Consider the following 15,480-nt stretch of genomic DNA (forward strand, 5'->3'; position numbering starts at 1 on the left):
AGGAGGTGGGTTGATTGGGTTCCGGCTGCCTCCATTTCAAACAGACACAAAGCCTGAGGAGTAACTCTTCACTTAAATATTGGAGTGGGGGCAGAGAAAACATGTTTGGGGAACAGAATATAAGGGTTATTAGCAGTGTTCCCTCTAACAGGGATTCCCAGACGTTGTTGACTACAATTCCCAGAATCCCCAGCTGCAATGGCTTTTGCTTGGGGATTATGGGAGTTGTGGTCAACAACATCTGAGAATCCTTGTTAGAGGGAACACTGGCTATTAGGTTTAGCAGCAGGGATTTCAGTAAAATGGGGAGAAGAAACTCCTCTTATGCTTAGGGGGAATCTGCATCCCAGAATGTGGGATCACATGTTTGAGAGCATTCTCCTGTCAAACGCTTCCTGCTCGTGGGAAGCTATTGAGCCAATGGGAACACTTCCAGGTGCATTCAGGCTGGGAGCCCAACACTGGCTGAAACTGCTGGAAAATGGGGCTGCCTTTAATTTACTATTTACTTGCAAACAGGGCTGCAAGGCCCCATATGCAGATACCTGATCTCAGACACAGGGGCATGGCTGGTACACCTGGAGCCGCCCCTGAGCGCGCCAGCCCAGGTTCTTTTAAACCCCCCACACAATGGTGGCTCTGCCCCAGGGCAAGGATCATGAGAAAGTGGGGCACTCAGATCCCAAGGACAAGGGGAACCAGTGCTACTGATAGGATTTAGTGCATCCAGTCAAGAACATATGTGAGTAAATGAGTTAGGCTTGTGTCCACATAGAAGATCCAGTGACAGGGAATAGTGTCTAAAGGACATGTGTCACCTTCTGTATTTATTTATATGATGATGATGATGATGATGATGATGATGATGATGATGATGATGATTTTGCATGGCAAGTCACACATCATGAGAAGCTGGAACTCTGTCCCAAAGGGGTTGACAACCTAAACACACACATACACACACACAATATCAGAAGAAAGAAAGGGAAATCAAATTGGGGAAAGACAGAGAAAGAATATGTGAATATTTGATGTGCTTCTACGTAGGCTTCGGTACACATATTGTCCCCAGACCCCAGCCCAAGAAGACACAGAGACATGAATATGGGTGAAAAGGGCCACAACTTTATTAACCTTACAACATGGCGAACTGGCGCTTCATGTGATTAATCACAACTAAAAAACAGTGCGGGCTCCTAGGCATGAGCAAGGCCCTAGGCCAAGCCCCATAGCCTGCCAAGGGCGACACACCCTGGCTCAGGAATTAAGGCAGGAGAGCCCCGCCCCAATTCCTTCAAAGCCAACCACCCCCTTTTTCAGGAAGTGATCTGGATACTTCAAGGACTCAACCAACCCCGGACCGCTGAGCCCAAAGGTTGGTGAAGTCCTGAAGCTGGTTGTTGGGAATCATTCTCCCCGTGCCGCACAGGCAACAAAGGAGCGATTAACCAATCAACCGTTAAATACCCAAGGGTGCTCACCAAAATCTACCTCCAGTTACCCACAGCCCGCACTGCTACTGCCACACAGGGAGGTTAGCCCCAGCTTGACCTCCCTGCCCCACAACCTCTCAAAAACTTGGCAAGCCCCTCCCGAATATTACGCAGGTATAAATCACAGCCAGACTGGGACAGGTGCACCCCATCAGGCCAGTACAGCTCAGGGAAGCGCGCAGCTATCCCGGGCTGAAATAAGACTGCCCCCCCGGCTTCCCTGACCAGCCTACCTATAGCTGCCGAAGCCTTCCGCTGAGCCTTTTCCATACCCAGCCCTGAGGATACCCCACTCCAGACTCTACGCTGAAGCCACTTGACCCAAAGAATTCGGAGTCCCGGAATCCATTCCCTCAGAACCTTAAAATCGGTAGAGGCTTGCCGAACAATTGAAAGGCCAGTTCGCTGGCCCAAATCATTCTCACCCAAATGCAGTATCAAAACTTGAGGGGCGGGGAAGCTAACTAGGTGGTTCCTGATAGCGGGGAGTAGCTGTCCCCAGAGCATCCCCCGCATGCCCAACCAATATATAGAGGCCGTCCTGCCGAAGCCCAACTGCGTGCCCCACTGCGTGGTGCTGGTCCGCTTGAAGGCCCAGAAGACCAGCGAATGGCCGCACACTAGGACCCGGACCGGAGCCGCCGCTCCACCAGCACCTGCCAGAAAAAAGACAGAAGATCAACCATGGGACGTAGGCCGCTGTCAGCGCACATACCGCCTGACCGCCACAGACCTACAACGCCCAATCCGCCGCACAGCGTCCTCATGCATCCCCAATCCAGTAGTGGTAGAGGCTGCCCCGATTCGGAAAGAATGCAGGGTGAGCCCCCCCGTGGGGATCTTCGCGGCCAGCAAGGCCTTCCTGATTACTGCCAGGAATTGATACTGTGTCAGTGGATTGCCGCTTTCATGAACAAACAAACACCCCCCAGAATGCGGGCCCAGGCTGACGTAATGCCTCAAGGCAGCCATAGGACAAAGCACTGAACCAGTGGCTGCTGCCAACCTAATCAGCTGCCCCTTGCCCTTTTGATCCGTCTTAGATCGACGAAGGAACAGCCTGGCTTCCCCTGCCACAAAAGACAAATCCGCAAACTGCAAACAGCAGTCCCGAGGGGAGCAGCTGCTGCGCGGCAAAAGCTCCGAGGGGCAAAACGCCCCAAAAAAGGCCACGAGAAGAGCAGCCCTAAAGAGCGAAGCCTCCCAAGAGTTGGCACAGCAGCCGCCCAAGCGGCCCAATATAGAGGCCAGCATGTCTAACGTAAGTGGGCGCCGTTTGTCCACCCCCACCGGGCATACCCGGGCCCATGCTTCCAGCATGCGCCGGACCCGAGGGTCCGACGAGGAATCCTGGACCCTTCTCACCTGAGCCTCAAATGCCAGGGCCGACAAATAACCCCCTAAAGTAGAACCGGTACGACCCGCCCTGTGAAGGGATACTAAAAATTGCTGCAAATGACAGACCGGGACAGGCCACTCCTCAGCCAAACCTTCAGCCTTCCGGAACTGTGAAAAGGCCTCTATCTTGGTGGCGTAGCTAGCCCTGGTGCTGGGCGCCAGCGAAGCAGCTATGGCCTGCTGGGCCTCCAATTGCCAAGCTGCCACAGAAATGACGGAATGGGGTCTGGGAGCGCCTCTGCTTCGGGAGCTAACGCCCTGAATCTGTCTACCTGAAAACGAGACAGGGCATCACCAACCTCATTCCGAATCCCAGGGACATGGTGGGCCTGAAATACTATGTTCGCCCGCAAGCATTGGAGCACGAGCGCCCGGACTAAAACCATGACCCTCGATGAACGCGAAGTCTGGGCGTTCACCACGTGAACAACAGCCTGATTGTCGCACCAGAACCGCACTGAAGAATTGGAGAACTCTCCTGCCCAAATGTGTACTGCCACGACAATAGGGAATAGTTCGAGGAAGGTCATGTCCCTAACCACTCCGAGCTCCACCCACTCGACCGGCCACAGGGCGGCGCACCACCTACCCCGGAAGTAGATCCCAAATCCAGCCCCACCGGCCGCGTCCGAGTGGACCTGCAGATCCGCTTCCAACAGCTGCTCCGACCTCCAAAGCGAGGTTCCATTGAACGTGAGCAGAAAAGACTCCCACACGACTAAATCAGCCCTAACCCCTTCCGAAAGCCGCACCCTGTGATGGGGAGCCCGAAGGCCCTGCATCAAATCACACAGGCGCCGCAGAAAGGCCCTACCAGGGGCAACCACCCTACAGGCAAAATTATGGTGCCCGACTATTACCTGCAGTTCCTTTAGAGAAGCCTTACGAGCCCTCCCCAGGGTCCTAACTAAATCCAACAAAACCTGCAATTTAGCCAGGGGGAGCCGTGAGCACCCGGCTACTGTGTCTAGTTCAATGCCCAGAAAAGACAAACACGTGGCAGGGCCCTCAGTCTTCTCACGCGCCAAAGGCACCCCAAGTTCAGCAGTCAGCTCCTTGAAGGAGCCGAGCAGATGACTGCATTCCCCGGAGCCACCCCGTCCTACAAAAAGAAAATCGTAAAGGTAATGAGCGGTAGACACACGCCCCGCCCTTCGCCGCAACGCCCACTCCAAAAAGGTGCTAAAAGCCTCGAAGGCCGCACAAGAAATGGAGCAGCCCATGGGCAACGCCCTGTCAAAATAAAATTGACCGGCGAAGGCAAACCCCAGGAGCTCAAAATCATCCGGGTGAACCGGCAGCAAGCGGAAGGCGGACTCTATGTCGCATTTAGCTAACAGAGCTCCAATCCCCTTACTCCTAACCACCTGGACCGCTTCATCAAAGGAAGTGTATCGCACAGAGCACAACGTGTCAGGGATCCCATCGTTAACTGAAGACCCCCTAGGGTAAGAGAGGTGGTAAATTAACCGGAATTCACCAGGCACCTTCTTGGGGACCACTCCGAAAGGTGACACCCGCAACCCCGGGAAAGGGGGGGGGTCCGGAAAGGACCCCAAACCCTACCAGCAGCGACTTCCTTTGCAATCTTTTTGAGAACAACCTGTTCTTGGCCAACCACGGACACCAGGTTGCGGGTTCGAACGGAACCCCGCCGAAACGAAGATAGGATCCTAAAACCATCCCGAAAACCAAAAAACAAGTAGGAAGCGGCGGGCCTGTCCGGGTAGTCCCGCAACAGGTGAACCAAGACCTCAAGCCTAATGGGGCTGGGCCCCTTTACCCGTAGGGGGTGGAGGGGGGCCGCCCTTCTTGTTGGCTCCCGGCCGGAACTTGCCACCCGCACCGGGGGAACGGGCCCTTGGGCAACCGGAACTGGGGTGCCTCACCCCGCAGAGGCCACATGCATGCCTATACGTACAAGGGGACCTAGCGCACCTGCCATTCGAGTTGAACTCCCAGCAGACCAAGTGGGGTTGAACCCACTGTTGGCCTGAACCAGGAGCAGCCCCAGCACCAGCGGACTTGGACAACAAATGCCCACTATCAGATCTATCACCCTCAACCGGGCGGGCCGGGAACATTATGACTAGCCACAACTCCTGCAAAGGGGCATCCCAAGGCAAGGAGGGGTCAACGGCAGCTCTCATCCAAAAACTCTCGTCGTAGCGGATCCATGAGGATCCCGTGAAATCAGAGACCGCCCTGTGTATGATGTCCATGTATTTAAGCAAGGAGGGGCCACGGGCCGGCTGTACCTGGACGATTACGCCCATGTAGATAGTAAAACCTGACAGCCAGTTACTCCATGTCTTTTCAATAGGTTTCCTCTTGGTAGCCTCGTGCTCCTTACAGGACTCCCCCTCCTTATGTTTCACCTCAGGTTCCCGGAACAACAGGCTAAAAATATCCACATACTCAGCTTTGAGGATCTTCTCCCTAGTTGATGGGAGCAAGTGATCCCCCAAAGGAAGCCCCATTCCACCGTAAGGGGCATGCTGCGAAGTGGGCACGATGCCCCTGGGATAAAACCCCGCCCCGGTGGAAGCAGGAACCATGGCAGCGCCACCCTCCACTTGCGGAGTAGGCGGAGCCACCACGGGCCTGTGTCCACCCCAAACCTGTTCAGCAGAGCCCTGAAGACTCGTAGCAGACCCCATCACGGGAAAAGGAAAACCTGAACCCCACGCGTGTGTGTCGGGGGACCAGTACGGGGCCTGTCCCCAGCCCCCCATGGCAGGCATCGGCCAGGGTATGGAGGGCCACTGGCCGGTGCCGCCGGGGGGTGTAGGTGCTGCTGGCTCACCCGAAGCCCCTGGCCGGGATGGATCCACAGGTTGTTCAGTTGGCATCCCAGGCTGTGGCAACCCCTCCAAGGGGAGCGCGGGAACCGCATCAGAAGGCACTGTCAGCGCAGGTTGACCAGGTACTTCGGACAAAGGTGCAGCTGGACCCACCGGCGCCGCCGAGGGGTCAGGACCGGCAGGGACCCCGCCCTTCTCCAGGGCCTCCAACCTGTCGGACAAAGATTTTAGTAATTGACTCCTGGCCGCCCCGCGAGTCCTGCGGGGAACCTTGGGAGGTGGCACACCCCCGCCCCCCGACGGGCCTGCACCCGGATCTGATGGTGCAGCTCTGGCCTTCTCTAAGGCCTCCATTCTCCCTATCAAGGACCTGATAATACTCATCTCCTCGTCATCCTCGTCCGAGGAGGACGGCGGAGGAGGGGCAGGCCTCCTGGGAGGCCGAATAGGGCATCCACCCCTCTTCTCTTTTGCCTTCCTAGGCATGGGGCCTTATAAGCGAGCACGCAAGAAAGAGGAACTACACAGCAACCAGGCCAGAACGCACCCGCAAAAGTCACAGAAATCACCCAGCCACCTGGAGAATCCTCCAGAAAAACACCCCGAAACTACTAGGCAGGGCCCCAAAACAGCACCAACCCCACTCTGCCGTCCCAAGTCTACTGCACCCACCCAGCTGAGGCCAACCACCCCCCAAGCTCCAACCTTGCCTGAGAGGGGGCCAGAAAAATGCCGAGGAGAGGGGGGGAGTGCAACGAAAACGGGAAGGGCGAGTGGGCGAGGGGCAACTGGGCCCCGATACACCAGGGCAGCCGCCTTAATAGGCGGGGCCCGACGGAGGACCCGTAGGCCCGGGGAAGCCAACCAACAGGGCTACAGCCCTGGACGACGCTCTGCTGTCCCCCGCTGCGATAACGCTGCCGGCGACCACCGCCGCTCCAAAGTACGCCGCACGCCCGACCCGGGCGAAACCAACCACCCCCGCCCTCGAGAAGGAGCTCGCAAGAAGAGCTCCTTCCCCGACGAGATCCTGAAGCGGACTGATTGCTTGGGGCGTGGAACGGCCGTTCCCGGCCGAAACCACGCCCCTCCTTGAACGTTCCAGCCAATCAGCTGCTTCCTGGCCCATGGAGGGCTGGGACAAACACCCTCCCCCAGCACGAGGCCGAAGGGAGGGGGAGTACTATCAGCCTTGTCCTTGCCAGGCCAACGGAGGGGGCCTTAGTGTCTCATCTTTCCCATTGTAATAGCTGTATATAAAACAGACATACACATTATACTGCCATGCCTTCCTATAAATGCAAACCAGGAAGCCAGAAATGTAAGGAGCTTAAACAGAGGGCCAGACTTCTCATAATTATGCAAGTTTCTTTACGAACAATCATTTTTTTCTTTAAAAATAAGGCAGACCCCAGTCAAGGTTAGCACTGTGTAGCTCAGTGAGGGGTGTAGTACTTTCCTCATATGCCATTTTTGTGCCCAAAATTTCCCCAATGGGCAATTTGCAGCAAATCACTGCTCTGGGACCAAGTCCTACTGCTACTGGCAAAGGCAACAGAATACATTCCAAACATTCCTGGAGGGTTGGGGAGGAGAAGGGAAGCAGTGGGACCGTTTGGAATGGCAGGGGATGAAGGGAGAAAGGGGGTGGTAAAGGGGAGAGGTAATCCAAGCAAACTTAGGGTTGCCATATTCTGGCTTTCCAAATCCAGGTGCCTAATTTATTTATTTTATTTTTGCATAATTTGCATATTATGTAAATTGGCTGGAAAATAATTTCTGAGCAGAATTGTGACTGCACGTTTTGCTCCATAACTCCACTTCTACAAGGGCTAGAGCTTAGCTTTTCCTTTCTTTCTTTCTTTTTTTTAAATGAGAGATGAAATCTGGGAGAATCTGGGTGGGCTAAGCAAGCTGGGTGAGATGCTTAAAATCCGGGTGAAACCCAGAATTTGGGGGGCCATGACAGCCCTAGGAGAACTGAATCAGAGGAGAGGAAGAAAGAGGAAAAGGGATTGTATAGAGACAGGGGGGATCAAAGCAGGCTAGAGAAGGCATTTTTACCAGGTCTAGATGCCAGGTCAGGTTCTCTGTGGGCATTGCTTGTGAGCGTTGAGGGGGCCACTCTGCAGACAGATGACAGGTCTCAGAAAGCAGCTGGTATTTTTGGAGCAGAGGAGATGTCAGACTATGCCCCAGTTCCCTGATCCACAGAGAGAATTTGCTGACAGAGCCCACATCTGTGCTGGACTCCTGCTTGAGTAGGGTTGCCCAACAGGGTCAGAAACTGTGTACGCTAACTGCTGGCCACAAGAATGGCTGCAGTCAAAAATTGTTTTCCCCCTTGGTGCCTGCAGTCCCCTTTCTCTTATAGTCACTTGGCCACTTGCTCTGGGTACAGAGTTCTTGTGTCCAAACACAACTTCCATCCCGGGTTACCATACATGTTCATAGCTTAAACCATAAGCACAGATATGTCAACCGACTTCATTCCAGCAACTCATAGAAGGCATTTTTATTTTAGAGTCATAAGAGATTTTTGTCTTAAAGCCTAATCATTTAATTTGGTAAATAATTCAGGGAAAGGACAGCAGGTGGCTCGTGTGCTTTCACGAGCCACCTGCCCCTGCTCTAGCTGTTTAATCTTCTGCAGAAAACTACCTGATCAATATGTCTGGCTTGTCAAGTCATGATTGACAGGGTGCTTTTTGTACAGCCTACTATCTTCACACTATGCTTTTATATTTCCCCAATGGTAACAATGTCAGTATTCAGATGCAACTGGCGAAAATGTTTTCTATACAACAACGTTCATTCTGATGTAAAATGAGCCTTTTCATGAAACCCATTGATGAAAGCTGTAAAACAACTGTGTGTCTCTTGAGTATGAAGCCTTCACACACACACACACACACACACACACACACACACACACACACACACACACACACACACACACACCAGCCAATCCTAGAGACAGTTGAACACTCCATTGCAAATGTTCTATAACTGTCACTGCAGCTGTTATACCTTTCATATATCAGAGAACCTAAAGAAGGCGGAAACTAAAATATCTTGCACATTATATTTCTATTTGTTACTCCCCTCCCTCCCTCCCTCCCTCCCTCCATCCATCCATCCATCCATCTATCTATCTATCTATCTATCTATCTATCTATCTATCTATCTATCTATCTATCTATCTTTCTATCTATCTATCTATCTATCTAAAATTTACAGAGATATAGTTTGTTTTGCAGAGATTAACGTTATTTTTAAAAGTTGATTAATAGAGATCTACAGAATACTGCTGTTCTGAGATCTATTGAATATTGTCTGTTATTTTGAGATTATGTTGGAAAAACAAAGAAACAAAGAGTAGATAAAAGCTAGGAAAGGAAATATTGTCATGAATTTCACAACCCAAGGTTTTCATCAGGAAACTCTTTTCTATTTTATAATCACTTTCCCTCAATTATGCATAAAAGACACTAGCACACTGTAAACAAAAATGAAACACATTTTATAGCCTACTCTTACAGTATTTTGCCATGCCACTTCGTAACCAAGATTACTAACTATTCATGATATAATTGTATGTTTCCTTTCAACCTCCCACCTTCCCAAAAATAAAACCAGCGGTAGGTCAAGTTGATGCTTTATTTATGAGTTAGGTTGGCACTATATTGAGAAATATTTACTTATGCACTATTCTGTAAAAATCAGTGGCAGAAAATGTACTTAGTAATAATAAAATGTGACAACTGAATGGTGAAAAGAGGTTGTTTGCATTATATTTCACACTGTTTGGTTTAACATTGTGTAGCCACACAATGTTACTGCCTGCTGCTCCTCTTCATCCTCATTATTGTCCAACATGGAAGAGATCGCTCCAGATATTATTGTCAGCTGAAGCATTGCCACCAATGCCACCAATCCTACGAAATGCTCCCCAGAATGCCTATATTTCCTCCTCACCATATATATTCAGACTCCTGACCAAGACCTGGCCTTTTAAAGCAAGTGTTTCATTTGGATTCATTTCCATTAGATGGTGCGTTTTGTTTTCTATTGTCATTTTCATTGGTAATGTTTTTGTTTGTTTGCTGCCGAGCTGTTTTGTGTGGGTTTTTTTTTTAATGCTTTTTTGTTACATTGTTTTAAATTTGCTTGTGCTGTAAGCCATCTCAAGTTACTTTGTAAGAAGAGTAATGCATAATTTTGAAGAAGTGGAGGAGAAGAAGGGTTACTAAAGGTCCATGTCCTTATTTCCATAACTGGACTGAGAGGCCACATTCACACATAATGTGAAACCGGAGGTTGCCAAACCTACTGTTAATTTTTTCTAACCTTGAATCGCATCACATTCGTCCAACCACAGTCCAGGAAGCTCTAGTTTCAGGGCAAGGGAGCCCCTCCCTCTTCATGGTCCTCAGAGGCTGCATCCCAGTAAGCTTTGCAGTGCTCATGCTGCCAGACTGTGAGCAAGGTGTCAGAACATCTGCAGGGCAGCAGCCATTGGCCACAATCTCAAAGGGCACATCCTGACCATGATCATGTCTTTTTGGAATGGTCCGCCTGCCCTAAAGGAAAGGGCATCTAAATCCCTTTAAATGCCATGCAAGCCTTTCTTCTGACAGCAATTGCACAACAACCATCCTCAGAAGAGCTGCACAACAAAACTGTCTCACACAAGCTCAAGGGGCACACTATTCTGTTACTCCAGGAAGTGAACATGATGACTTCCTAGGAGGAGATATGTATATGAGGGAGGACAAAGGATCCTGGGGTCCGGACTAAGAATGCCCTTGCAATGGCAGACCACAGCAAAGTAGTCCAGGAACACCCAAGCACTCTCCTGCCCCTGTCTTGGCGTCCTGGCTGTGGATTAGCTCTCTTATGAGAGGGCCAGTCCACTGGAGAGAACCTTAGGCTCAAAAACCTTCAGTCCTCTATTGGACTGTTCCTTCATGAGTTGAGCCATCCAAAAAAGGCCCCCGCTTGTGTGGGGACCCTGTTCTCTCAGGTTAATGATAGAAATTTTACACAGCAACCCGCTCTTCTCCAGGGAATCCTTCGATGCACTCAAAGGAGAACTTGGTGCTTCGTGTCTGGGTGTTACCAGGTGGGCAGATATTCTGGGACCTGGGAAAGATTTTAACTCTTATTCAAATTTCCCAGGTTTGGACTAGCATTGTGGTGTATGCAGATCAGGAACTGCAGTAGAGGGGAGCCCCGATTTCCAGTGATCCCAGTAGGCATGGAGCAGATGTGTTCCTGGGCAGGTCTGGGCTGCCTGCTCAATGATTACAGTTCCAGAAACAGCACAAAACTGCAGTTACGGCAGCATCTGCATTCAGATGTAATGGTGCCAGCCCCAATCCTCAGGTTGAGACAGCGGAACTCACTACAAACCAGAGGTTCAAATGGGAGTTTGGTGAGGGAAACCCTGAGTCGCTATTGCTGTAAACTGCGGTTTCACACATTTGGATGTAAACAAGTTCCAACCTCTGCCCCATTTAACTGCAGTTTCGCATTGTGTGCAAATGCAGCCTTTCTCAATTACATTGTCACAGTGCTGATCTACATATATAGCAGAATCATGGTATGTAGTTTTTACATGGCAGTATCTTCTCACACTGTAGGCAGGACGCTGTATACTAGAAGAGAGAGGAGTGGGGAAATTGCACATAGAAAATTAGTAGGTCAAGGAAAAGACTAGGAAAACCCTTCACCTGACATGTTAGTTCTCTGTCTGTTGGGAGTTTTATTTATTTCTCTATCTAACTATTTAACTATTCAGTTAAATAGGTTTTTTTTTAACTATTCTCTTCCTCATTTGCAGTCCTAATGATTGGATCTAGGAAAAATCTGTTCCATAACATTTGGCTGCTTGGGTAGACCAGCGGAAAGACTTTCTTAATCAAGCTAGGTTACATGAAATAGCATTTATGAAGAGTGATTTATCTTCAGCTGAAGAGCCAGCAGTGTTTTTGTTTGTTTTTGGAATGTTTTGGAATGTTTGGACACTGTGAGTCCCTTGAGACAAAAGGGAAGGCATGTTTTAAGAACCTGTTTTGCGCACTCAAAGAAACAACATCTGTGGAGTCATAATCAACCCAGCCTTCTATTCAGCAGTTGTACAGCCTGCAGTTTATCAGCTTGGCTCACATGAATAAGTATCACTTCAGTCAATGGGAATTCTTATAAAGGGGATCTGTGGGTGTGGAGATAAATCAAGCAGCTAAAGAGGCATAAAAAATGTACAAGTATGGCAGGAGGGTACAAGCAGCTTAGCATATATTTAAGAAAGCACACAAAGGAGCAGAGCTTGGTTCTGGCATGGCTTTCATGTTAAGAGCCCTGTGAATTTCTTTCCTGGGCCTTTGCCTAAATCATGTCAAGGAGCTGAATAAAGAAATACAAATTATATTGAAAATTAAAACTTTAAATAATTTTTGTTTAATCTCTCTATGTTAAATCCACACAGAAGGGGGGTCATACTCTACAAAGGGGAAAATATGGGAGGGAGGAATTTTTGAGTTTGGAGTCTTTGTCAAGCTGCCATATCTTAACCGCAAACATTGGCTGCAATTCAGCATAGGCAAGATTTCAATAGGCTCAATTCTGGCCTCTGTTACAGTGGCTGCCAAAATGTGGAGATTCATATAATTTTCAAATTTTTGCAAAGGTAAGCAGTTTTGGAGCTGCACTGGTGAATGTTGATAACCATTGGTGATGGTCGTAAATTGTTTATGGTAAACATTTGGACATTTATCAGATGCATACAGGACTATTAACATTCCCTTGTGATTGCCAATAGCCTCCCCAGTTTGGACATTTGCTACAATATCTAAAGATGCTCAAATTTTTGATATAACAATGGAAAGAAAAGTAACAATCCAGACTGCCCACTACCAAAGTCTCTAGGCGGTTTACAACAAAATACATCAAAAATTTAACACATTTAAAACATAGATCCAATTTACAGTAAAGTTGAAACAATCAATACATTTCAACTAAAAAAACATCAGCTAAAACTTCAACTAAAAAGCTTGGCTGAAGAGATGTGTCTTTAATTGTTTTCTAAAAGCCATCAGGGATGGAGCAGCTCTAATCTCAGCAGGAAAGTGCTTTCCACAGCCCTGGGGCAACTACAGAGAAGGCCACGTTTTTGAGTTGCCACCAGACAAGCTGGTGACACCTTCAGATAAACCCTGATGATCTCAATAGGCAGCAGAGTTCATAACGAAGAAGGCATTCTCTTAAATATGATGATGTATCATATATATTAAATAAGTATGGTGATAATGCATCATTTCTGAGTTTCTAACTTGTCTTTGAACAGTGCACACTTTGGTATCTGGTAATGTTATCACTTGATTATTTTCAGATGGGATCATGGTATTTGTCTGCGAGATAGCATGGAGTAACAGAAATTAGCATTGCTAATATTTTAGTATTCATCTAATGTTTTCTCACTGATGAAGTTGGAGAATGAAAGGAGATTTTTCTGCCATCTGGTATAAATATTCAACTGGTTGAGAAATAGGCTAATGTGCCAAAACTCAAAATGAAGGATCTGAGTATGCCTCCGGGGTGTTAATCTGTGCTATTCCCAAATCCTAATAATAGAAATATCAAGAAAAGCAGAAAGATATATTAGTTGGAACAGCAAAACAGTATAATCAACAGCAATGTAAAAGACAACCCCTCTCCCTCTCCCTCTCCCTCTCCCTCTCCCTCTCCCTCTTCCCATACACACACACACACCCATCTATACTATCATAGTCAGAAGTTCTCCACTGTAGTGTCTGGCCATGAACCACAAATGGGTTAGGGCCGTACCTAAGGTGTGCTGCATCAGTGAAACTACAGGTGAAACTCGGAAAATTAGAATATCGTGCAAAAGTCCATTAATTTCAGTAATGCAAATTAAAAGGTGAAACTGATATATGAGACAGACACATTACATGCAAAGCGAGATAAGTCAAGCCTTAATTTGTTATAATTGTGATGATCATGGCGTACAGCTCATGAAAACCCAAATCCACAATCCCAGAAAATTAGAATATTACATGGAACCAAGAAGACAAGGATTGTAGAATAGAACAATATCGGACCTCTGAAAAGTATAAGCATGCATATGTATTCGGTACTTGGTTTGGGCCCCTTTTGCAGCAATTACTGCCTCAATGCGGCGTGGCATGGATGCTATCAGTCTGTGGCACTGATGAGGTATTATGGAAGACCAGGATGCTTCATTAGCAGCCTTCAGCAATTCTGCATTGTTTGGTCTCATATCTCTCATCCTTCTCTTGGCAATGCCCCATAGATTCTCTATGGGGTCAGGTCAGGAGAGTTTGCTGGCCAATCAAGCACAGTACACTGTATACTTTTCAGAGGTCCGATATTGTTCTATTCTTCAATCCTTGTCTTCTTGGTTCCATGTAATATTCTAATTTTCTGAGATTGTGGATTTGGGGTTTTCATGAGCTGTACGCCATGATCATCACAATTATAACAAATTAAGGCTTGACTTATCTCGCTTTGCATGTAATGCGTCTGTCTCATATATCAGTTTCACCTTTAATTTGCATTACTGAAATTAATGGACTTTTGCACGATATTCTAATTTTCCGAGTTTCACCTGTATGACCACTTTTTTGATAGGGGAGAAAGAATGAAAGACAGAAAGGGAGAAAAACAGAGCAAATAAAGGAGAAAGAGAGAAAATGGGAAAGAGAAGATGAGAAGGCAAGATCTAGAGTGACAGAGCTACTAATTTCACATGTATAATATGATTAACAAGTTGTTCTGGTAAGAACTTGTCTGCCTACTTTCCTTTCACTATAATCTTAATAGATAATTACCATCCTTGTGCCCACTTCTGCCTTAAATGTTCACACATCCACCATCTTGAAATGGTTGGAAGACATTATCACAAACTACGCCATTATCACAAACTACGCCATCTAAGTGTCCCTACACCTGTAGCAAATTTGGTTCAAACCATTAGGTGGTACACAAGTTTGCCCATCATTACGAACTAGGCTATTGAGGAGTCCCTCCATGTCCCTACAGCTGTAGCAAATTTGGTTCAAATCGGTTAGATGGCTCACAAGCAAGCCCTCTACTGCTTCGGACATTCAGCTGTTTGCCATCTTGAATTGGGGTGGATGAAATCATCACAAGCTACACTGTTGAGCCATCTCTATGTAGGGATGACAGTCAGTTCTTACCACAACTAAAGTAGGCAGATTAGTTCTTACCAGAACAACTTGTTAATCTTATTATACATGTAAAAATTAGTAGCTCTGTCACTCTAGATCTTTCCTTCTCATTTTCCCTTCAATTGTACAACTGTACCAAATTCAGCTCAAATTGGTTAGATGGTTCACATGTTAGCCCTCTTGTGCCTCAAATATTGACATATGTCATCTTGAATTGGGGTGGATGATATCTTCACAAACTACACTGTTGAGCCATCCCTGTGTGTCACTCACAACAACTGTACCAAATTCAGCTCAAATCAGTTAGACAGTTAGACAAGACCACTTGCACCTCAAATATTCACACATCCACCATCTTAAATTGGGATGGATGACATCTTCACAAACTACATGATTGAGCCATTCCTATGTGTCCCTAAAACTGTAGCAAATTTGGTTCAAATTGGTTGGGTGGTTCAGAAGTTAGCCCACATGCCCCTCAGATATTCACATGTCCACCATCTTGAATTGGGGTGGATGACATCATCATAAAGTACACTGCTGAGGTGTTCC

At 47.9% G+C, this 15,480-nt stretch overlaps 1 protein-coding gene across 3 annotated transcripts in view; it reads right to left on the reverse strand.

Moving 5' to 3' along the window:
- Positions 1–1,116: 1,116 nt before the first annotated feature.
- The window catches only part of LOC128327057 (uncharacterized), a 143,339-nt gene continuing 128,975 nt past the window's right edge, over positions 1,117–15,480 (reverse strand). For 2 of the 3 annotated variants that reach the window (XM_053255195.1, XM_053255196.1), the window contains 3 exons: positions 13,178–13,320; positions 5,698–5,906; positions 1,117–2,149 (listed from right to left, as the gene is read on the reverse strand). In XM_053255195.1, coding sequence (XP_053111170.1) covers positions 1,536–2,149; positions 5,698–5,906; positions 13,178–13,215 — 861 coding nt within the window. In that variant the 5' untranslated portion in view covers positions 13,216–13,320 and the 3' untranslated portion in view covers positions 1,117–1,535. Of the gene's footprint in view, positions 2,150–5,697; positions 6,795–13,177; positions 13,321–15,480 lie in introns of those variants that run through there. The other variant, XM_053255194.1, reaches the window with a different exon arrangement.

Source organism: Hemicordylus capensis, chromosome 5 (genome assembly GCF_027244095.1).
Source record: "Hemicordylus capensis ecotype Gifberg chromosome 5, rHemCap1.1.pri, whole genome shotgun sequence".
Classification (NCBI taxonomy): domain Eukaryota; kingdom Metazoa; phylum Chordata; class Lepidosauria; order Squamata; family Cordylidae; genus Hemicordylus; species Hemicordylus capensis.